This window comes from Scyliorhinus canicula, chromosome 12 (genome assembly GCF_902713615.1).
Source record: "Scyliorhinus canicula chromosome 12, sScyCan1.1, whole genome shotgun sequence".
In the NCBI taxonomy this organism is placed as follows: Eukaryota; Metazoa; Chordata; class Chondrichthyes; order Carcharhiniformes; family Scyliorhinidae; genus Scyliorhinus; species Scyliorhinus canicula.
Genome location: NC_052157.1, coordinates 33,506,011 through 33,530,371, shown reverse-complemented (window position 1 = coordinate 33,530,371; position 24,361 = coordinate 33,506,011). Strand labels below are relative to the sequence as shown.

Here is a 24,361-nt window from a genome sequence, read left to right as displayed (position 1 = left end):
CCTTTTACCAAAAGCACATCAGATTAAAGTCACTACTGTTATTAGTTTTAAATCACCAGGATCGATTTGCAGTCTTTAGATGACAGAAAAAGATTCATACACCTTCTGGCTGTGACTGCAGCTATCCAGCTCTGAAAACAAAACTAAAACGCAGCCTGCTCAAAAACAAAAGTAAAAAGTGGACAGACAGCCCAGCTCCACCCCCCTCTCTGACATCACTGCAGTAATAAACACCCATTTCTTAAAGGTACTCTCACTACAGATATTTATATACACACCCATTTATAAACACCCATTTCTTAAAGGTACTCTCACATGACACACCCATGTATTGTGTTTTGAAAGTTATTTCAGCTAGGAATGCACAGTATTTCAACTTGTACATTGGTGTTCGGGGTCTAACTTTGACATTGATTTTTATGAGAACCTGTGGCTCACTAGAAAGTCGTTTCACTTAAAGGTGCAAGTTTCAGTCACACACCCGTAAATGAGGACTCTGTAGGTTCTGAAGTCTAATTTTCCAGCCCAATTTTGTGGTGTCAGCAAATTTGATATGTCCTTCTCCAAATCACTTGCGGATAGAGGGCTTGCAATGTTCCAACACTTTTTTTTTGTGATCCCTGAGGCATTCCAGCAACTTCACTTTCAGTCGGAAATGATCCAAGATACCTTATTATTCATATTAACGTTCTCTGAAATTAAGGCCCACAGTAGTAAAGATAACGAGTCTCATTTTATTAATGCCGCCTTGGAAATTAAAATATGCTGATCCCTTCTGTCCAGTTAAATTCTGTAATTTCCTTAATTCGTTCATGGCATGTGGGCGGCGCCAGCTGGGCCAGCATTTATTGCCCATCCCTAATTTCACTGGGCGGGGGTAGTTAAAAGTTAGCCACATTGCTGTGGATCTGGAGTCACATGTAGGCCAGGTAAGGACAGCAGATTTCCTTCCCTAAAGGACACTTGTGAACCAGATGGAATTTTACGACAATTGGCAATAGTTTCATGGTCATCATTAAACTTTTCATTCCAGATTTTTATTGAATTCAAATTTCACCATCTGCAGTGGTAGGATATGAACCCAGTTCCCCAGAGCATTGCCCTGGGTTTCTGATTTACTAGTTAGAACATAGAACAGTACAGCACAGAACAGGCCCTTCGGCCCTCAATGTTGTGCCGAGCCATGATCACCCTACTCAAACCCACATATCCACCCTATACCCGTAACCCAGCAACCCCCCCTTAACCTTACTTTTATTAGGACACTATGGGCAATTTAGCATGGCCCAATTTAGCATGGCCAATCCACCTAGTTCAGTGACAATACCAATACGCCACCACCTCCCCAACTCTGCTCTGCTCTTTATTAATCCACACTGACTGTGTTCACTTGCTCCATGCTTTCTAAGCATTCACTAGTTCTACTCATTATTCTGGGCTGCAAACAGCATTCTCGCTATTGGCATTTAGCTAATTAGTCTGCAGTTAGTTGACTTATTCCTTCCTCCTTTATAAAATACAGGTTTAATCCTTTGGTGCAATTCCTGTTTCCCTTTGAATTAGTTACTTAACAAATCGGTAACCAGACTGATGTTCTCGCATGTTAGGGCAGCACGGTAGCACAGTGGGTACCACCGTTGCTTCACAGCTCCAGGGACCTGGGTTCGATTCCCAGCTTGGATCACTGTCTGTGGAGTCTGCACGTTCTGTCTCTGCGTGGGTTTTCTCCAGGTGCTCCGGTTTCCTCCCACAGTCCACGAATGTGCAGGTTGGCCATTCTAAATTGCCCTTGGTGTCCAAAAAAAGGTGAGGTGGGATTACGGGGAAAGGGTGGAGGTGTGGACTTGGGTGGGGTGATCTTTCCAAGGGCCGGTGCAGACTTGATGGGCCGAATGGCCTCCTACTGCACTGTAAATTCTATGATTCTATGTTATATCCTGTTCCCTATTGGAACTGTGCACGTGGGGGTTCCTTTCCGGTATTGGAGTGGGAGTCTTTAGTTTTTAAATGTAGAATTGAGGTTACTTGAGTGTTATGGAAACCAAGGTAGTTTTAAAGGATTTATGTTTGTATTGGTAAACATCAGAAATAAGGTAAAGTGTTAGGCGTGTTCAATGTATGTTTCTGTGCCTGGAAGGGTAAAACCTATAGTTTGATTCATACTGGATAAAGTTGTTTACACGTGTTGGGGTTGATAAGCTCTGGCTATGTTTCTATGTGCTTCGATAGGGTGACAGTGTGAAGCATAAGGTAACGGTAAACTCGCCATAGTCCCAGATGATCATAGACTGCTTTCCCCTTTTGAGGGGGGAGAGCAGACTGGTGGTGCTTTAACCTGAAGATCACCACATCTCGGGCGAGGGGCAGGGTTGAGAAGATAGGACCTTCATGAATAACCTCAGCTGATATGGGAATTGAACCTGCACTGCTGGCCCCTCTCTGCGTCACAAACCAGCTGTCTAACCAACTGAGCTAAAAGGTATTTTACATGTGGCTGTTGCTGAGCAACTAGAGGTCCTTGCAAGGTAATTTTTTTTTTTAGTTGAAGCTATTTGAGAGCAGGTGGAGACAGGATGTTGGGGAGTGAACATCTCTCCACTCCACCAGAAGAAAGACTGGACAGGGTGGATGCTGCAAAGAGGCAGGGTTCCTAAAGTGCTGTTTATAGTCCAGATAACCAGAGAATTGGGGCAGAAAAGAGTGTTTGAAATGATGAGTTAAGAGAACAGAGACCAGGGTATTGTTCAGAACAATTCAAGGAAGAGTTGAAACAAAGTGTTCTGAGTTAGAGACACTTGCTGTAACTAAGTTTAAAGGAATTTAAAGCATGTTTTTTTGGGTGTGGAGGTTGGAAACTCCGGTGACAAATCATCTAAGGAGATTCGGAGAAGACATCCACAGACGCTAACTTCGGTTCAGAGCAGAGCATGTGTGTGTATTTAACCACAGTCATTTTGTGTGCTGAAAAGGTTTTTTTGTGTTAATGAGACAATTATAGCTTGAGATGTACTTTATAATACATGTTAATCTTTAAATATGTCTTTAAGCTAAGGGAAGAGTATGGCGTATTGTAGTTTCATCTAATTCTTCGTGTTTAATTTTTTTTCTAGTTGTTTAAACTAATTAGCGGTCCTGTGACTCTGTAATTAAAAATGTTATGTCTTTAGAGCCAGGATTCCACTCTGGGATCTTTCCATCCAGTTATATCATCACCTAGGATTGTAACCGGGTGATAGACACTAATTGGGATAGAAAGTTCTGTTGTGTAGTGCCACAAAGATAAATTTTCAACTTGTTAATTTTCCATAAGGGGTGTGGCACACTGGTAGAACCTCCAGCACCGTGACCCAGGTTCGATTGCAGCCTCGGGTAACTGTCTCATGTGGAGTTTGTACATTCTCCCCATGTCTGCATGGGTTTCCCCCAGTTTCCTCCCACAGTCCAAAGATGGTTGAGTGGATTGACCGTACTAAATTGCCCCTTAGTGACCAAGGGTCAGATTCGGTTATGGGGATAGGGTGGGTCTAGGTGGGATGCACTTTCAGAGTGTTGGTGCAGACCAGATGGGCCAAATGGCCTCATTCTGCACTGTAGGGATTCTATGATTCTATAAGGTGGTTGAGATGCAGTTCAAGTTTTAGTCAGCAATCTTCCCCTTGGTACCTCTCCACCCCAATTGTATTTGACTACATGTAGTGGGTTTCAGCCAAGGGCAATTCAAATGGTCTCTGCTCAGTGTTGTCTAATAAAATGTTGTAGTAAGCATTGTGGTCAATTTTTGTAACTTTATATTTCTTTTTATTCAGCTTTGGTATCTGTGCCCATATGACTGAAGACAATAAAGACCAGTTTAAAGGGAAGGATCTGCTGATAGCTTACTATGACGTGGATTATGAAAAGAATCCAAAGGGTTCAAACTACTGGAGAAATAGGTACTGGCTGCACGGTGGAACTATTTAAATGTTATGAACGGTGACTTGTTTGATATTTGAAACATCTAATGTTCTGTGCTACTTTATTGCACGGTCCACGCACAGCACGCATATCATTATTAAACCACTGTCATCTTCAGAACAGTAGAAATGTTTATTGAAGATTCCAACTTGGCAATTTTGAACAGTCTGGTTGTATTAGTTGATTCAGTTAGATCGAAATTAACAGCAAAGCAGCACAATAGCAGCAGTGGCTGCTGATGGCTAAAGTCTTAATCTCCATGGGTTTGTCCCCCCTTTTTGCCTTCTGTGGCAAAATCTGTATTTCAGTAGCTGTGCTGCTGGAGCTTGGGTTTACCAGTGATTACGCCATCAGTAACAATATATAGCATATATGCGACACTTGGAAAATGTCCCGAGGGTTCTGCTCTTAAATTCTCAGCAAATTAATGTGTACTGTCTTAATTTGTTGCTACTGAAGACGCATGCTCAGTGCAGAAGTATCCAAAATTCAGGACAGAGCTGACGGCTTTGAATAAAGGACAGACGTCCACTTGTTAATTTCTGTAATCATAGCCAATTTGACACTGTCGGGTGGGAATCTCGGCCAGTTCCGAACATGACCTGACATCTTGGCTGTGTTACTTGTGCTGCACTGAGCACTGGAGGACTGAGTACTGGAGGCAAAAAAGGTATTTTTATTTCCCTCTTGGTTGGGAGCACTCTAATAAATATGAAATGGAAGTAAATGGACACACTTGAATAGAAGTGCACCTACCTAAATACAGCAAGTAACTGTGTTAATGTACTGCAAGAAAGGAATTGAAAATATGAAAATTGCTTAATGTCACGAGTAGGCTTCAAATGAAGTTACTGTGAAAAGCCCCTAGTCGCCACATTCCGGCGCCTGTCCGGGGAGGCTGGTACGGGAATGAACCGTGCTGCTGGCCTGCTTGGTCTGCTTTAAAAGCCAGCGATTTAGCCCAGTGAGCTAAACCAGCCCCTATTGGCAGCATCTGTAACACATACCCACTAAGTTGTTTCTTTAACCCAAATATTATGTGGGAACCAGTGAGCTCTGGAGATTTAATTTTTTTTTTAAAGCCTACTCTTTTGAAATTGATTATCTTATTTCCTTCCATTTGTTTACTAACCGTACTGTTCACTATTTTTGTTTCTGTTCATTCTTCTAATTGTACAGAGTGATGAAGGTCGCTCAGAAATTCCTGGATGCTGGTGAGAAGCTGCATTTTGCTGTTGCGAACCACAAAGCCTTCGGTCAGGAGCTCTCAGAATTTGGCCTGGACACCGCTACTGGTGACGTTCCTGTGGTCGCAATCAAAACTGCAAAAGATCAAAAATATGTGATGCAGGAAGAGTTCTCGTAAGTACCTTTTAAAGGTCACTCTTATTTGGCACATTCCAGCATTGTCAAAAGAGGAACTGAGACTAATATGGTCAGAAAATGTATTTGTGGTATTCTCGTGAACTGGAATGATATTGGAATAGAACAAAGAACAGCACAGGAACAGGCACTTGGGCCCTCCAAGCCTGCGCTGACCATGGTATCTGCTTAAACTAAAACGGTATGCACTTACGGAGTCCATATCCTTCCATTCTCGCCCTATTCATATATTTGTCTAGATACCCCTTAAATGCTGCTCCCACCACCTCCCCAGGCAGTGCATTCCATATATTTACCACCCACTTTAAAAAATAAAATTTGTCTCGCACATCTGATCTAAACTTTTCCCCACACTCTTTAAACCTATGTCCTCTCGTACTTGACTCTCCTACCCTAGGAAAGAGCATCTGACGATCCACTCTGTCCATGCCACTCAATCTTGTAGACCTCTTATCAGGGGCGAAATTCTCCGACCCCACGCAGGGTCGGAGAATCGGCCGGCAGCGGCGTTCATCCCGCTCCCGCAGGGCGGTGGGGAGGGGGGTAGGGGCGGGTGGGGAGGGGGGTAGGGGCGGTGGGGAGGGGGGTAGGGGCGGTGGGGGTGTAGGGGGGGTAGGGGCGGTGGGGGTGTAGGGGCGTTGGAGGGGGTAGGGGTGGTGGGGGGGGGTTTGGGGGCAGCGGCGTGCAGAGAGGGGGGTGGCGACGGATGGCCGGGGCCAACGCACCGTCGCCCCCCCTCTGCACGCCGCTGCCCCCTACCCCAACCACCCCCCCCCTCACCATCCCATCCCCCCCTCCCCACCACCCCTACCCCCTCTCAACGCCGCAACCCCCCCCCTCTCAACGCCGCAACCCCCCACCCTCTCAACGCAGGGTTCCCCCCCCCCCCCCCCCCTTCAATGCAGGGTCCCCCCCCTTCAATGCAGGGTCCCCCCCCCTCAATGCAGGGTCCCCCCCCCCCCTCAATGCAGGGTCCCCCCCCCCCCCCCTCAATGCAGGGTCCCCCCCCCCCCCCCTCAATGCAGGGTCCCCCCCCCTCAATGCAGGGTCCCCCCCCCCTCAATGCAGGGTCCCCCCCCCTCAATGCAGGGTCTCCCCCCCCCCCCCTCAATGCAGGGTCCCCCCCCTCAATGCAGGGTCCCCCCCCCCCTCAATGCAGGGTCCCCCCCCCCTCAATGCAGGGTCCCCCCCCCCTCAATGCAGGGTCCCCCCCCCCTCAATGCAGGGTCCCCCCCCTCCAATGCAGGGTCCCCCCCCTCTCAACGCAGGGTCCCCCCCCTCTCCTCCGATACACACACACCCCCCCCCCCCCCCCTCTCAACGCCGGTACCCACAACCCCTCCCCCTCCCTCTGAAGGCCGGTACCCCCCCCCCCCCCCCCTCTGAAGGCCGGTACCCCCCCCCCCCCCTCCCTCTGAAGGCCTGTACCCACACCCCCCCCCCCCCTCTGAAAGCCGGTACCCACACACCCACCCTCTCTCCTCCTCCTTCCTCCCCCCCTTCCTTCCTCCGTTAGTGGGGGGGGGGGGGGGGGGTGCGGCGTTAGTGGGGGGGGGTGCGGCGTTAGTGGGGGGGGTGCGGCGTTAGTGGGGGGGGTGCGGCGTTAGTGGGGGGGGTGCGGCGTTAGTGGGGGGGGTGCGGCGTTAGTGGGGGGGGGGGTGCGGCGTTAGTGGGGGGGGGTGCGGCGTTAGTGGGGGGGGTGCGGCGTTAGTGGGGGGGGTGCGGCGTTAGTGGGGGGGGTGCGGCGTTAGTGGGGGGGGTGCGGCGTTAGTGGGGGGGGTGCGGCGTTAGTGGGGGGGGTGCCGGCGTTAGTGGGGGGGGTGCCGGCGTTAGTGGGGGGGGTGCCGGCGTTAGTGGGGGGGGTGCCGGCGTTGAGGGGGGGGGGGTGCCGGCGTTGAGGGGGGGGGGGTACCGGCGTTGAGGGGGGGGGGTACCGGCGTTGAGGGGGGGGGGGGTACCGGCGTTGAGGGGGGGGGGGGTACCGGCGTTGAGGGGGGGGGGGTACCGGCGTTGAGGGGGGGGGGGGTACCGGCGTTGAGGGGGGGGGGGTACCGGCGTTGAGGGGGGGGGGGGGTACCGGCGTTGAGGGGGGGGGGGGTACCGGCGTTGAGGGGGGGGGGGGTACCGGCGTTGGGGGGGGGGGGGGTACCGGCGTTGAGGGGGGGGGGGGGTACCGGCGTTGAGGGGGGGGGGGTACCGGCGTTGAGGGGGGGGGGGGGTACCGGCGTTGAGAGGGATGGGGGTAGGGGTGGTGGGGGGGGGTAGCGGCGTTGGAGGGGGTAGGGGTGGTGAGGGGGGGGGGTAGCGGCGTTGGAGGGGGTAGGGGTGGTGAGGGGGTAGGGGCGTTGGAGTGGGTAGGGGTGGTGAGGGGGTAGGGGCGCTGGAGGGGGTAGGGGTGGTGAGGGGGGGTTGCGGTAGGGGCAGCTGCGTGCAGAGGGGGCGACTGTGCGTTGGTCCCGGCCATCCGTCGCCCCCCCCCCTGCACGCCGCTGCCCCCTACCTCAACCCCCCCTCACCACCCCTACGCCCTCCAACGCCGCCCTCCCTCTCTCAACGCCGGTACCCCCCCTCCTCTCAACGCCGGTACCCCCCCCCCCCCCCCCCCCCCCTCTCCTCTCCTCTCCTCTCCACGCCGCAATCCATCCCTCCCTCCCCTCTCTCCCTCCCTCCCCTCTCTCCCTCCCTCCCCTCTCTCCCTCCCTCCCTCCCCTCTCTCCCTCCCTCCCCTCTCTCCCTCCCTCCCCTCTCTCCCTCCCTCCCCTCTCTCCCTCTCTCCCCTCTCTCTCTCCCTCCCCTCTCTCTCTCCCTCCCCTCTCTCTCTCCCTCCCTCCCCTCTCTCTCTCCCTCCCCTCTCTCTCTCCCTCCCCTCTCTCTCTCCCTCCCCTCTCTCTCTCTCCCTCCCTCCCTCCCTCCCCTCTCTCTCTCCCTCCCTCCCTCCCTCCCTCCCTCCCTCCCTCCCCTCTCTCTCTCCCCTCTCTCTCTCCCTCCCTCCCTCCCTCCCCTCTCTCTCTCCCTCTCTCCCTCCCTCTCTCCCTCCCTCTCTCCCTCCCTCTCTCCCTCCCCTCTCTCCCTCCCTCTCTCCCTCCCCTCTCTCTCTCCCTCCCCTCTCTCTCTCCCTCCCCTCTCTCTCTCCCTCCCCTCTCTCCCTCCCCTCTCTCTCTCCCTCCCCTCTCTCCCTCTCTCCCTCCCTCCCTCCCTCCCCTCTCTCTCTCCCTCCCCTCTCTCTCTCCCTCCCTCCCTCCCTCCCCTCTCTCTCCCTCCCTCCCCTCCCTCTCTCCCCCTCCCTCCCTCCCTCCCCTCTCTCCCTCCCTCCCCTCTCTCCCTCCCTCCCTCCCCTCTCTCCCTCCCTCCCCTCTCTCCCTCCCTCCCCTCTCTCCCTCCCTCCCTCCCCTCTCTCCCTCCCTCCCCTCTCTCCCTCCCTCCCCTCTCTCCCTCCCTCCCCTCTCTCCCTCCCTCCCCTCTCTCCCTCCCTCCCCTCTCTCCCTCCCTCCCCTCTCTCCCTCCCTCCCCTCTCTCCCTCCCCTCCCCTCTCTCTCTCTCTCTCCCCTCTCTCTCTCTCCCCCTCCCTCCCCTCTCTCTCTCTCCCCCTCCCTCCCCTCTCTCTCTCTCCCCCTCCCTCCCCTCTCTCTCTCTCTCCCTCCCTCCCCTCTCTCTCTCTCTCCCTCCCTCCCCTCTCTCTCTCTCCCTCCCTCCCCTCTCTCTCTCTCCCTCCCTCCCCTCTCTCCTCTCTCCCCTCTCTCTCTCCCTCCCTCCCCTCTCTCTCTCTCTCCCTCCCTCCCTCCCTCCCTCCCTCCCTCCCTCCCTCCCTCGCTCTCGCTCTCGCTCGCTCTCTCTCTCAGCTCTCTCGCTCTCTCTCTCTCTCTCCGGCGCTCTCTCTCTCTCTCCGGCGCTCTCTCTCTCTCTCTCTCTCTCTCTCTCCGGCTCTCTCTCTCTCTCTCTCTCTCTCTCTCTCTCTCTCTCTCTCTCTCTCCGGCTCCCTCTCTCCGGCTCCCTCCCTCAACTCCGCAACTCCCCCCCAACAAACGCCGGGTCGCTCTTCTCCTCCTCCTCCCCCCCCCCCCCCCCCCCCCCAACCACCATGCCGGGTCGCTCTTCTCCTCCTCTCTTCCCCCCCCCCCCCCCCAAATGCCGGGTCGCTCTTCTTCTTCTCTCCCCCCCCCCCCCCCCAATGCCGGGTCGCTCTTATTCTTTTCTCCCCCCCCTCCCCCCATGCCGGGTCGCTCTTATACTACCCCCCCCCCCCAATGCCGGGTCGCTCTTATACTACCCCCCCCCCCCATGCCGGGTAGCTCTTCTTCTTTTCTCCTCCTCTCTCCCCCCCCCCCCCCCCCCCCCCCCCCAATGCCTGGTCGCTCTTATACTACCCCCCCCCCCCAATGCCGGGTCGCTCTTCTTCTTTTCTCCCCCCCCCCCCCCCCCCCCCCCCCCCCAATGCCGGATCGCTCTTACACCCCCCCCCCCCAATGCCAGGTCGCTCTTCTTCTTCTCCCCTCTTCCCCCCCCCCCCCCCCCCCCCCCCCCCCCAATGCCGGGTCGCTCTTATACTACCCCCCCCCCCCAATGCCGGGTCGCTCTTCTTCTTTTCTCCCTTCCCCCCCCCCCCCCCAATGCCAGGTCGCTCTTCTTCTTTTCTCCCCCCCCCCCCCCCCCCCCCCCCCCCCCAATGCCGGATCGCTCTTACACCCCCCCCCCCCCCCCCCCCAATGCCAGGTCGCTCTTCTTCTTCTCCCCTCTTCTCCCCCCCCCCCCCCCCCCCCCAAATGCCGGGTCGCTCTTATTCCTCCTCCCCCCCCCCCCCCCCCAATGCCGGGTCGCTCTTCTTCTTTTCTTCTCCCCCCCCCCCCCCCCCCCCCCCCCCTCCCAATGCCGGGTCGCTCTTCTTTCCCCCCCCCACCCCACTGGGTCTTTCGCTCTCCCCACCACACAAACGCTGGGACTCGCCACTTCCGCAGCTGGTGAAACTGACGCCTATCGCGTCAGTCCGCTGCTGGCCCTTCCGGGAACGGAGATTGCCAGCTTAAAAGAAGGCCCGGACGCCGGAGTCATGCGCGCCGCTTTTTCCCGCCGGAAATGGCCGTCACGTCGGTCCGCGGAGAATTTCGCCCCAGGTTGCCTCTCATTCTCTGTTCCAGTGAGAACAAACCGAGTTTATCTAATCTCTCCTCAGAGCTAATGCCCACCATACCATGCAACATCCTAGTAAGCCGCTTCTGTACCCTCTCCACAAAGCATCCACATCCTTCTGGTTGTGTGGCGACCAAAATTGTACACAATATTCCAAATGAAGCCTAATAAGCTCCTGTACAGCAGCAACATGACTTGCCAATTTTTATGTTCAATGACCCGATGGATGAAGGCCAGCATGCCGTATGCCTTCTTGACCACCTTATCTACATGCGTTGCCACTTTCCATGATCAGTGGACATGCACGCCCAGATCCCTTGCTGTCATTACTCGCAAGAGTTCTACCATTTATTGTGTAATTCCTACATGCATTGGACCGTCCAAAGTGCATTACCTTGTACTTGTCTGGATTAAACTCCATCTGCCATTTCTTCAACCAAACTCCAACCAGTTTATATCCTCCGACAATCCTCTTCACTATCCGCAACTCCACCAATTTTTGTGTTGTCTGTGAACTTACTAATCAGACCAGCTACATTTTCTACCAAATCATTGATATACACCACGAACAACAAAGGCCCCAGAACAGATCCCTGTGCAATGCCGCTAGTCACAGCCTTCCATTCAGAAAAGCACCCTCCTACTGCTCCCCTCTGTCTTATCTGCCCAAGCCAATTCTGTATCCAATTTGCCAGCTCTCCTCTGATCCCATGTGACTTCACCATTTGGTTGTTTATGACTGCTTAAGTGATGCATACCTCCGATAAGTAATTTTGGATCTGTGCATGAATGCAGGGTGCAGGTACAAAACTAACCTCTTTGTAAAGAGACTTACTATAATGGCATAATTTTAAAAATAGTGATTTTTTTTTACAAAAAAAAAACTTCTGTCCTTTTAACCAATCTTTTTATTTAGTCAGACTTGTAGTACTTGTTTCCTTGTTTGCATTCAGGCTGCCCATTGTTTCCAAGTACCTACTTTCTTTGCTTTGAGGATCTGATTTTTTTCTCTTGTTGCCAGGCGTGATGGCAAAGCACTGGAACGATTTTTAGAGGACTATTTCGCTGGCAAACTGAAACGTTACCTTAAGTCTGAACCAATTCCAGAGAGCAATGATGGTCCTGTGAAGGTTAGTCTATTGGGTATTATTGTTCTTTACTGTTGAGCTATTTTCTGAGATACTTTGGGCTGAAGTAGCTCGTTACTCTAATTATTCTGCTGCAATTGCACAACCCTTCCTTTATTCGCTAAGTGTCTTGACTGAAGTGTCAATGTTGGGTTCTAATAATTGTAAATCACAGAATCCTGGCGTTTACAGTGCAGAAGGATGCCATTCGGCCCGTTGACTGCACCAGCCCCTGGAAAAAGCACCCACTCAAGCCCACACCTCAACCCCATCCCATAACGCGGTAACCCCACCCAACTTTTTTTTTTTTTGGACACTTAAGGGCAATTTAGCATGGCCAATCCACCTACCTTGCACATCTTTAGACTGTTGCACCAAACCGGAGCACCCAGAGGAAACCCATGCAGGCACTGGGAGAATGTGCAGACTCCACACAGACAGTGACCCAAACTGGGAATCAAACCCAGGTCCTTGGCGCTGTGAACCACCTGTGCTAACCATTTGTGCTATTGTGCCATCCCGTAAATGTCGGTATTAATGCATTTTGTATAGCGACATGGGATAATATATATCATACTGGTGTTATTCAGTGTGTTTTTTCTTGACATTTTCATTCTAGGAGGAAGTTGTTGGCTCAAAAGTCTGATTCTGTACTATTTTGGCCCCATTTTGTGCGTTTCCTGAGAGAGAAACATGTAATTTGTTTTTAATATAAAGTCACTTCTACCATCCAGGTAGCCTCGGTGTACAATAATGGAATTGTTGAGTAATTATGGCAACCTAGACCTGAATATGAGGCAGGGAAACCCTTGCATTAGTAGGTTGATGATCACCAGTTCCTTCCAAGAGTGCCACATTTGAGATGTCATGCTAAATTACACATGTGGTTAAAATAAATTGACTATGCTTGGCAAAGTTTCTGATCATATTTTTTTCAGCATCAGATGTTTGAATTTGTGTAAGTGGACATAAGACTTAAATCTGGGAAATAATTCAGTTTGTACATCTGAGAGGAAAATGAGTTGGAGAAATGAAATGGGACAGTATTTTGTAATTGCTACAAATGACTTCCAGCATGAATGATTTTCAAAAAAAAGTTTGCTTTTTCTTCTTGTCATGAATGTTACCTGGTTAGATTTTCGTGTTCCTGTCTGAGACTGCTCAATTGCTAATGCAAATGTTTTGTTTTCACAGATTCTAGTAGCTGAGAACTTTGATGACATTGTAAATGATGAAACAAAGGATGTCTTGATTGAGTTTTATGCTCCATGGTGTGGCCACTGCAAGAGTCTGGAGCCAAAGTATAAGGAACTTGGAGAAAAGGTTAGATTGTATTCCGATTGTAAAAATGGATCTTGGGTTTTAAAAGAGAAATTGTTCTGTAATATTCTTGACTCATTGTTTTTTTTCCCCCCTGCTAGTTGAGCAGCGATTCTAACATTGTTATTGCCAAGATGGATGCGACAGCCAATGATGTGCCTTCACCATATGAAGTTCAAGGGTAAGAACAGAGGAAACTTGTCATTTGTTTGTTGAAATTAATTTCCTGATTTGGAACTCTTCTGAATTTCTTTTTAATATTTAGGTTTCCCACACTTTATTTCTCCCCGATGGGTAAGAAGCAGAGTCCAAAGAAATACGAGGTATGTAAAATCTCTGTACTATTTACAGCAGGGCGGTTGTTGATCAGCTTCTGTACCAAAAAATATGAAGACCCAACTCAATGATCTAAAGATTTAACCTGGCATTATTGATACTTAAATTGTCATTTGGTCTTGGTCTGTTGGCAAAGGGTGCACCATTAAAGCAAAAAACTTCATTGGAACTGTATGCCAGTCAGATAACTCTCGGGGAGAAGGTGGTTTCAACAATTGGGTATCACATGAAACTGCCATCCACTATTATTTCCTCAGCCTAGATGTCTGTACTCTGCAGCAAAAGCCTCTCAACTTTGAAATCTGTTTATTTCACAATCCATCTTGGCTTTTTCTTTTGTCCTACTTGGAGTCAAAATCTGAGAAACTAAGGCAGCAAGTGCGAAGTAAGGTTCAAGCTTTTGCATCATCTAAAATACCTTTGCATTAAAGAATATGAAGTGTCCCCTGTCGCTAAGGGATCAGTAATCCCCACAAGCAAGTCTTGCCTTCACTTGGCACATGGATCGTTAAGACTTAATTTTTGTTCTGATAAGTCTTGCTGCTCAACACTAGGCACATTGCAACTCGGATGATGTAGGTAACAGGAATTAGCAGTTGTCTCTTACCACTTTTTAGGGAAAATTTCTTCCAAGTCTAGGGACTTGTTTTTGGAGTGACACTTTTTGGGGCATAACTGCATTCTTTTCCCCCCCCCCCCACCACCTGCTGACGATTAGTTCCCCGCGAAGAAGTCGATGAATGATCGCCACCTCCGGGCGAACCCCGATAGTGATCCCCGTAAGGCGAACTTGATTTTTTTTTCCAAGCCGAGAAAGCTTGCCATGTCCGACAGCCATACTTCGGTCTTTGGGGGCTTTGAGTCCCTCCAGGCCAACAGTATTCGTCGCCGGGCTATCAGGGAAGCAAAGGCCACAACGTCGGCCTCTATCCCCTCCTGTACTCCCGGGTCTTCCGACACCCCAAAAATCGCCACCTCTGGACTCATCGCCATTCTTGTTTTCAGTACCTGGGATATGACGTCCGCAAATCCCTGCCAGTATCCACTGAGTTTTGGACACGCCCAGAACACGTGGACATGGTTCGCTGGTCCTCCCCCACATCTAGCACACTTGTCCTCCAGCCCAAAGAATTTACTCATCCGGGCCACCGTCATGTGGGCCAGGTGAATCACCTTGGACTGAATCAGACCGAGCCTGGCACATGTTGCGGTTGCGTTTACTCTCCTTAGAGCGTCTGCCCATACGCCTCCCTCCAACTCCCCACCAAGCTCCTCCTCCCACTGAAGTTTCAGTTCCTCAGTCCCTGTGTCCTCCGCTCCCATAAGCTCCTTATAAATATCTGAAACACTCCCCTCTCCTACCTCACCCCTGGAAATTACCCTGTCCTGGATCCCCCTCGGTGGAAGGCGTGGAAAGGACGGGACCTGTCTACGTACAAAATCCTGCAAGTACCGAAAGTCATTCCCCCTCGCCAGCCCAAACTTCTCCAGCGCCCTCATGTTCGCGGAGCTCCCTTCCAGGAACAAGTCGTCCATCCTTCCCACCTCCGCCACGCTCGAAACGCGCCATCCATCTTCCCCGGGACAAATCGGTGGTTGTTACATATTGGGGACCAGACCGACGCTCCCACTTCCCCCGCGTGCCTCCTCCATTGGCCGCAAAGCCGCCACCACTACAGGGCTGGTAGAGTACCTGGCCGGCGGGAAAGGCAGGGGAGCCGTGACCAGGGCTGCCAAACTGGTGCCCCTGCACTAAGCAGCCTCCACCCGCTCCCAAACCGACCCCGTACCCACCATCCATTTCCTTATCATGGCTATGTTAGCCGCCCAGTAGTAGTTGCTGAGGTTCGGCAACACCAGCCCCCTCGCAATGGTTCCATTCCAGCATCCCCCTCTTTTCCCGCGGGGACTTCCCCGCCCAAACAAATCCCAGGGTGATTTTATTGATTCTTTTAAAGAAGGACCGCGGAATGAAAATAGGGAGACACTGAAAAATAAACAGGACTCTCGGGAGGATCGTCATCTTCACCGTCTGTACTCTCCCCGCTAGTGACAGCGGGAGTGCATCCCACCTCGGAAACTCGCTCCTCATTTGCTCCACCAGCCTGGACAAGTTCAACCTATGCATCTTACCCAAGTCGCGCGCCACTTGTATGCCTAGATAACCTAAAACCTTTCCCCAATTAGCCTAAATGGTAGCTCCCTCAGCCTATTCTCCTGACCCCTCGCCTGCAGCACAAACATCTTGCTTTTTGCCATGTTCAACTTGTAGCCCGAAAACCGGCCAAACTCCCCTAGGATTTCCATAATCCCACCCATCCCTGCTGCTGGATCCAATACATACAAAAGCAGGTCGTCCGCCTAGAGCGAGACCTTGTGTTCTATCCCCCACTGACTATTCCCTTCCACCCCCTTGCCGCTCTCGGAGCAATTGCCAGCGGTTCTATGGCCAACGCAAACAGCAGTGGAGAGAGGGGTCATCCCTGTCTTGGCCCGCGGTGTAGTCTAAAATACTCGGATGTCGTCCTGTTCATCCTTACACTAGCCTCCGGGGCCTGATATAGTAGTTTAACCCAGTCCACAAAGCCCTCTCCAAACCCAAACCGTCCCAGCACCTCCCATAAATAGTCCCACTCCACCCGGTCAAAAGTCTTTTCGGCATCCATTGCCAGCACTACCTCCTCCTCTTTGCCCTCCGGGGGCATCATAATCACATTGAGTAGCCTTCTTAGATTGGCTACCAGCTGCCTGCCCTTAACAAACCCTGTTTGGTCCTCCACAATCACGTCCGGTAAGCAGTCTTTGATTCTGGACGCCAGGACCTTGGCCAGCAGTTTAGTGTCTACATTAATCAGGGAGATTGGCCTATAGGACCCACAGACCTCTGGATCCTTATCCCGTTTTAATATCAGCGAGATGGTGGCTTGTGACATCGTCTGGACTAACACCCCATTTACCCTCGCCTCGTTAAACACCCTAACCAGCACCGGCCGCAGTATACCCGCAAACGTTTTGTAGAACTCCACTGGATACCCATCCGGCCCCGGGGCTTTACCCGACTGCATGGCATTCAGGCCCCCCATTACTACTTCAGCTCTAATCGGAGCCCCCAGCCCCTCTACCTTTTCCCTGCCCACCTTTGGGAAGGTCAGCCCATCTAAGAAGCGCCTCATCCCCTCCGGCCCCGTGGGGGGTTCCGAGGTATACAGCTTACTGTAAAAGTCCCTGAATACCCTGTTCAGTCCTGCCGGGTCTCCCACCCGGTTCCCTGCCCCGTCCACTACCGTCCCTATCTCCCTGGCTGCCTCCCTCTTCCTAAGTTGCTGCGCAAGCATTCTGCTGGTTTTCTCCCCATACTCTTACACCGCGCCCCTGGCCTTTCTGAGTTTCTCTACGGCCTTCCCAGTGGATAGTGCTCCCAGCTCCGCCTGCATTCTCCGTCGTTCCCTAAGTAGCTCTGCCCTCGGGGAGTCCACATATTCCCTATCCGTCCGTGTCATCACCTGCACCAGTCTGTCCATCTCTGCCCTATCCGTTCTGTCCCTATGGGCTCGGATTGAGATCAGTTCCCCTCTCACCACCGCCTTCAGCGTCTACCAGAGCACCGCTGCTGAGACTTCCCCAGTATCGTTGACCTTCAGGTAGTCCTGCATGCATTTCCCCACTCTCTCACACACCCTCTTACTTGCCAACAATCCCACCTCTAACCTCCATTGTGGGCGCTGATAACTTTCTTTGTAGATCTGTAGGTCGACCCAATGTGGAGCATGGTCCGAAATAGTAATCTGCGAGTATTCAGTATCCCTCACCACCTCCAAAAAGTCCCTACTCATAATAAAGAAGTCAATACGAGAATAAACCTTGTGAACATGTGACTAGAACAAGAACTCCTTCCCCGTCGGCCGGCTGATTCTCCAGGGGTCCACCCCCCCCCTCATTTGTTCCATGAACCCTCTCAGTTTCTCTCTCACACAATTTACTGTGCAGAAGGAGGCCATTCGGCCCATCGAGTCTGCACCGGCTCTTGGAAAGAGCTCCCTACCCAAGGTCAATACCTCCACCCTATCCCCATAACCCAGTAACCCCACCCAACACTGATGGCAATTTTGGATACTACGGGCAATTTATCATGGCCAATCCACCTAACCTGAGTTCTCTTGCCATTGCCGGGACCCTGCCCGTTCTGGAGCACTACCAGTCGGGGTCGAGGACTGTATTAAAGTCCCCACCCATAATCAACTTGGGCGAATCTAAGTCGGGGATTTTCCCCAGCACCCTTTTGATGAAATCTACATCATCCCAGTTTGGAGCGTAAACATTCACTAGGACCACCTTCACCCCCTCGAGCTTGCCAAAGGACGTGGGAAGAAATCATCCCCCACCAGCTTCTGCAGCATGTCTGCCACACCGTGGCATCCACTCCCTCGGTCCCCTCCGGGAGCCCAATGATTCTGATTCTGCCGGCGAGATCTGTTTTCCAGGTCCTCCAGCTTGTCCATCAGCCTTGCTTGCTGCTCCTTCAGCTTACTAATTTCCACGTCCGCTACCGTTTGCAAATCCGCCTACTCTTCCACTGTCTTCTCCAGTGCTTGGACCTTCTTATCCTGAGCATCCAGCCTCTGGTCAAGTCTCTCCAAATTATCCCGCTTCAGTGCTGCGAAGCTCTCTTTCATGACCTACAGCATGTTGTCCAGTGCTGCCTGGACCGTCCTTTCCGTGGTCTGTTCATCTTTTCACTTGAGCTTCCACACCACCTTTGTTCAGCCCCTTCTTCGCCTGTTTTCGCTCCCTTCTGCTCCTCAAGTCCATACAACTCTGTATGGATTCAGATCTAGAGTGTTACTGTCTTTCACTCCAGTGCTCAAAAGTTCAAAAAAGTCGGGGGGAAAGGTCTTAAAGTCATTCCGGAGCGAGAGCCACCAAATGTGCGACTTACTCCCTCATAACTGCCACCGGAAGCCGAATTACTCAAAGACTTGTAGAGGCAGGACTACCTGCCTGTCGGATGGTCTTCCTCGAGCTGCCATTAACTAAGCATGTGCCCACAGGCACAGACAGAAATATTTGGATACCTCTGGCGATCTTTTACCACTTGAAACTCATCAGTGATTTGGTGTTTTTCCTTTTCTTTGAGGCTTGTTTGCACCGCCCTTTTGATCAAAAAAAACAAAGTGCACTTGAGTTGCTGCTTTTTGAGAGCATGATGAGGATATGCCAACCTGATTGGTCCCAGTGCATTTCGATTACATTAATGGCGTGAAGTATGATGCCCTTGGAAGCTGAGTCTGGCAAGAGTTCAAATTGTACACTAGCTTGAATGTGCAATCTCTTAACAGATGAATTTGTTACAGTGAAAGGACTGTATGTTTGTGTGATAGCTTTGCATGGGTGAGTGATAGATGTATAACAGTTCAAAAGACACTAGGATTCAGTTCTCTGGGTGCCTACCTGGGGCCTGGCACAATTGAGTAGTCATGTCTGCCAGATTGCTTAGAGATTTGAAATCTTAGCAAGATAAAGAAATGCAAATGGTTTATAGGTCCTTATCAATGGCCACACTATCACACAATCAATGTCGCGCATACAATGTGTGTTGCTGTTAGGAATAGTGCATAGCTGCCTCTTAAGTGGGTATTTAAATACCAAAGAGGACAAGCAACATCTAATAGCACGTATACTTTACCAGCCATCTGGTCCTCTTGTTGTCTTTCTTCTGTTACCATTTGTATTGCCCGAAAGTATCAAATGTTTAAATATACATTTGAAATTCTTTGGAAAAGAAATAGCAGGAAAAGGTGCAGCCATTTCTTTTTGAGCATGCTTTTTGAATGAGCTGCTGGCCAATTTTTGTTGGAGCCTCAGTTAGGCTATGCATTATTGTTTAGACCTCCACACAGCCAAGAATGTGCAAGCAGCTATAAAAAAAATGATTGAAGAAACTAATTCTACAATGTGAATTGGCCAACTAAGGGTCATCTGAGAAGAATCTTCTCAACAAAATCTGTCCCCTCCTGTATGTACTATTTTTAGTAGCTGCTTAGCTGTTTATCTTGTAGCAAGGGAATGATGAGCAGAGTAATGTTTATATGTTCAAAATCTTTGCATCCCAGCCTTAATTTGGATTTGACAAGGGGAGTTTTCCTTTGAGTCCATACTGAGCAAAATGATTCTCGTCTCTTAATTCCTGATTTGTCACAATAGCTGTTGACCCCCTATGTACTAATAATTGTGTTCTTACTTTAGGGAGGTCGTGAAGTTAATGACTTCATGAATTACTTGAAGAAAGAATCTACCAACCCTCTGGCTGTACCAGTGGAAGAAAAGAAATCAAAGAAGAAGAAGGACAAGGAAGATCTGTAAATTACTAGAAGCACCTCTAATTCTAACATGTTGATATGCAAGGAGTAATTGGAGCCAGGGTTGGGTTTGAGATTTGGTGGTGGTATAGTCACTTTCTAAGAGGATTCACAGTCTGCCATACCGGTCCCATTTCTGTATCAATTTTAAGATGCACTATCGGAGTTATTGAATCAAAAGGGGCAGAAATTCAGGTTTTGTTTTGGTCTTATTTTGTACTGGTGAATGTTTTTGTACATTTTGGAACAATAAACCCCTTTAAACCAAACCAGATGCACTGCAATATTTGCACACCAAATTTGTAGCACTCCATTTATTTTATTTTCAGTTTGCTCCCATTATCTCGGGGTTGTATTTTCATTGGGTATATTTAGTTCAGTCTTAACTGCTCACTTTAATCTTCTGAACTTCTGAGTTGTAAATGTGAGGAGCTAAATTGCAATAACAAAGTTTAACCTACCTTTGGGATGTGGGTGATAAAAGTTCAAGTCACGGCTCTTGTGAGAAAACTACAGGCATCCTGTTCTTTTTCCTTTCTGCTTGAATGATCTGAAGGGTGGGTACTCAGATGTACTGACAACTCCAGGTGTACATTATCAACCTTGTTAAAATATTTCTCCCCTCCACATGGGCCCCACGGTCTGTGGATGACCCAATGGAACTGAAAATGTCCTGGATGGACCAGGTCACTCACTGCTGCTGCTATTTTAGAATATGCCTGGATGCCACATTTCCTGATGCCCTATTTTTTGTTTTTAGCCTTTTGAAATTGACTGTGTATTTTTCATGGTTTTGTACATCTTCACAATTGGACAGCCTATATTGCCTTCTGTGGGGCTGATTATAGATCATTCTGTTCTGTTACCATTGGTGTTGTGAATATTGGTAGTGAATAATTGCCTATCCTGAGAATGACTAAGTATTGTCTGTAAAGCCTATTTAGGGTGGTAATTGTTTCTTCAAGATCCTGCAATATGTTATCTCTCAGATTAACATACACATTTCAATTCCCTTTGTTTGAATTACTCCAATCCAGCTGTTACCACCCTCCCACTCCAACAGCAATATGGCCCCAAAATTGAGTGATATGGTGACTTTGGCCTTGACCTTTTTTTGCAACTGACCCACCCCTCAATTTCACTTGCTTAGTTCTGCTTTCAAATATTTGATAACAGGAAAACTTTAGCATTGGCTTCTCTTTATTCATGCATTGTCTGCTCCAGAATCCCTCAAGGCCCCTTAACTTTGTCCCTTACATTTCTTCATCTGAATGCTGTCAGGTGTCACAATCTGTTGGAGGAGGGAGAGGTCAGAGAAGGATTCAATCATGAAGACAATGTCATAAATCATTAGTTAGACCTTAAGCGGAATAACGGTCTCCAACAAGGAGCACTACCCTTCAGAAAGGATGTAGGGATGATTTTCCAGAGATGGGGGTATTTCGTGATGGGGAAAGATTGGAGAACCCGGCAGTGTTCTTACATCAGAGATGGTTAAAGGATATTAGCTTAAAATTGAGGTGTCGATGAGGATGAAATTTCCACTGTTAGGACAACTGGTAATTAAGTATTTAGATAATTGTCAAAAAAATCCAGGAGGAAGATTAGAACTTTAAAACATTTCTGGGATGCATTGCCTGGAAGGGTGGCAGCTGCAGATTCAGTAAGTTACTTTAAAAGGAAAAAGTGCAGGTGAGTGGGACCAATAGAAAGCTTGAGTTGGCACCACCATAATGAACCAAATGACCAATGATTCTAAGAAACCAGGTGGTTAAGGGGCAGTGTAGTTGATGTTGAAACTGATGATGGGGTTAAGATAAATAAGAAAAATGTTACCTCTGCCAGGGGAATGCAGAATAAAAGAATTGGAGCCACGCCACTCGAGCGTGAAATCAGAAAGCACAGATTGAAAGTCTGGCGTGCGCCCCCCCCAACCCTCCAAAAAAGGATTTATATATTCAAAAGTTGGATTCTTATTGGGTGAGGTATTGAGTGAGGAGATAGATCAGACTGGTAAATGGAAATTAGGCACAATTGAGCCATGACCCGAGTGGCAGAAAAGCTTGAGGGATTGAATGGATTCCTATTCAGAAATGCCCAACTTTACTGCTGGTTAGCACCTAGCTCAGTTGGCTGGACAGCTGGTTCATGATGCGAGCATGGGTTCAATTCCCAGACTGGCTGAGATTATTTGTAAAGGCCTCTCCTGAGATGTGGTGACCCTCCGGTTAAATCATCACCAGTCAGTTCCCTCTCTCAAAAGGGGAGAGCAGCTTATGGTTCTCTGGGACTGGCGACATTTACATTTTACATTTACTTGAAAAGAAACATTCACTGTACTTTTAAAACTATTTAGCAATAGAAATTAAAAGGTAATAAATGAAAGAATTGTTGGCTTTGAGGTGTAAATCAATGGAGTTGTTGGGGGTATGCTTTATATTGACAGTGATATCGATGACTTAGAAGAGAATGCTTGTAACATAGTCTTGCTTTAAACCCCAGGCCATTTGACCAAATTATAAACCTGAGATTGATGCCAAAAAGGATTTGCAAGGACTGGCCTGGATTTTTAATATAGATTTAAAAGTGCATTTTGGAATGAGAGATGTGTACATGTAGGAATGTTCATTAAAACAAAATTGCTAAATATGCAGTGAAACATTGAGGCCAATCTGTGAAGATGCACCTTGATGGTATTTGACTCATTATTATTGTAAACTTGTACAAATATTGAGATCTCCCCCCTCTCCTCAATTGATGTGTGCAATATTTGGTACATTTCCAAAATATTAAGTCACAATGCTCAAAGAAGAGTGTAGGCTTTGGAAATTACTAGTCATGAAATAAGACACTTTCCTCCATTTGCAAAATAAAAAGTGGACATTAGATGTCTTTTTTTTTTAAGTTGGGTAGAATGAGTAACTTAATTGCAAACCTGGGATTGGATGTAGAAGTAGAGATTGTGATGATTAAAATAACAAACTTCAAGCATGAAAGAATTTGATCCAAACACTGACCTGGAATTGTCCAGTAAAGAAACAATTTTGGGGTGATAAATAAACCTTGCTTGAATATCTACATAATCTGATTGGGAATTAAAATGTATACAGATATTAAATACTGTCTTGCCAAAGAACATGGCCTGCTGAAGGTTTATAATATTGTATTCTGGGTATTTGCTTGATTCAGTGGTTCTGTTGTAGAAGACTGCCAGTCTTCTCTACCTTGAGCATCAATATTTAATATCCCGTTTTGGTTCTAAATTTTATTTCACTCCAGTACTCTTAAATCATGTTTCCTTATATTTTAAATTCCTTGCTGTCCAGTACAATTTATATGTTCAGTCTACAATATATCTTCCCTGAAGGTTGGAAGCACCTACACTGAACCAATATGTTTCAAGCTAGTGCATCAACCCGCCTGCACATGCGGTAAGAGATTTGTTCGATACTCTAGGCTGAAAGCAGGGCATGCTGCAAAAGCAGGATTCTAAATCCGAAACTATTAACAAACGCTGCCCAGCAGACAATTAAAAAAAAAAAACAGACTTCCATTGTGGATTGCGAACAGGGTATTTTCTGAGAAACCTGGGTATTCTTAGCTGGCATTCTTAATTTGCATAATATTTAGGCCTTTTTAGTGTCATTTTGCAGGGTTCTTAATCCACAGGACTTGTGATCAGAAAGGTGCTGTAAATTGGAAGAAAGTTCCGCTTCCTCCAATTCCTGATCCTGCTAAACTTTACCCATGCTAAAGGGAAAGCAGAAAACGTTTAGAAAATTTACACTTCATTATTGAGCCTTTATCAGTATAAAGAATATTTATATGGGGTTCTGATTATGGTCCATAAATAGTTTTCTGAAACCCATGCTGTGTAACCTTTATTCAACATAAATGATCTATTAACCTGAAATTTGCTGTGCTGTGTAATGAGGCAAAAATGCAGATGTGTTCTGCCATTCCTGTGTAAAACTGACAGCACCACCTGGCAACTGACATGTTGTTAAACATGGAAATCTGAAGGTTGCTGACAGTAATAACTTACCCCTCTCAAGGATGCACTGTTGGAGTCTACACCGATACAATCAACAGAGAACCAGACAGCGTCCACGCACAGTAATTTGACTTTTTGTAACTTTGAAAATGTGAAATCTTGTTGCATGAGATGTAAATTGAGCTTTCAACGGCATTCTCGCTAAGCCACAATTACTTCTGAATGACCTCTCTGGCCCCAAGAAACCTAATTTGTCATTCCCTCAACTTCTAAAAATCCATGATTTTTAAAATGGTTTTCATTTATTTTTTAAAAAGCTTGCCATGATCCCATATGCATCCCCCAATCTTAATTTTGCTTTCTGTAAAATGATTAAAAAGTGAATTATAAATCGGTGTTTTTTACGTCCTGGTTGCTGTGTGTGAGCATTCTTCAAACTAGTTGATCAGCCTACTTTATGACTTCACTTTGTGAGGTGCGCAAGATTCCAAGTCGAATCAGAACAAAGGAAATCGATACTCCTGAGCCCACTGAATCGGAATAGCTTTTATTAATGTCAGGAGTGAATGTTGTCCCTTTGCCATTGAATGCATAAAAATCCCTTTCTGTAATGCCTGCTGGTTCCTCAAAATGAATCTGCTTTATGCTTGAGTACTCATTGACAAATATTCGGCATAAGGGTCAACTTCTGTAGTCCTATTCTTTGTGATGGCGATTGAACTCTCATGTGGACAGCTGGATGCGATAGGCAAGGAAGAATGTGTTTG

The 24,361-nt window shown here is 48.8% G+C and overlaps 1 protein-coding gene across 1 annotated transcript in view; it reads left to right on the top strand.

Annotated features, from left to right (window-relative positions):
- Window positions 1-23,460, top strand: part of pdia3 (protein disulfide isomerase family A, member 3) — a 57,251-nt gene extending 33,791 nt beyond the window's left edge. The window contains exons 7-13 of the mRNA XM_038814986.1: window positions 3,807-3,932; window positions 5,134-5,316; window positions 11,483-11,591; window positions 12,783-12,911; window positions 13,010-13,089; window positions 13,174-13,231; window positions 19,488-23,460. Coding sequence (XP_038670914.1) covers window positions 3,807-3,932; window positions 5,134-5,316; window positions 11,483-11,591; window positions 12,783-12,911; window positions 13,010-13,089; window positions 13,174-13,231; window positions 19,488-19,604 — 802 coding nt within the window. The 3' untranslated portion in view covers window positions 19,605-23,460. The remainder of the gene's footprint in view (window positions 1-3,806; window positions 3,933-5,133; window positions 5,317-11,482; window positions 11,592-12,782; window positions 12,912-13,009; window positions 13,090-13,173; window positions 13,232-19,487) is intronic.
- The last annotated feature ends 901 nt before the right edge of the window (window positions 23,461-24,361 follow it).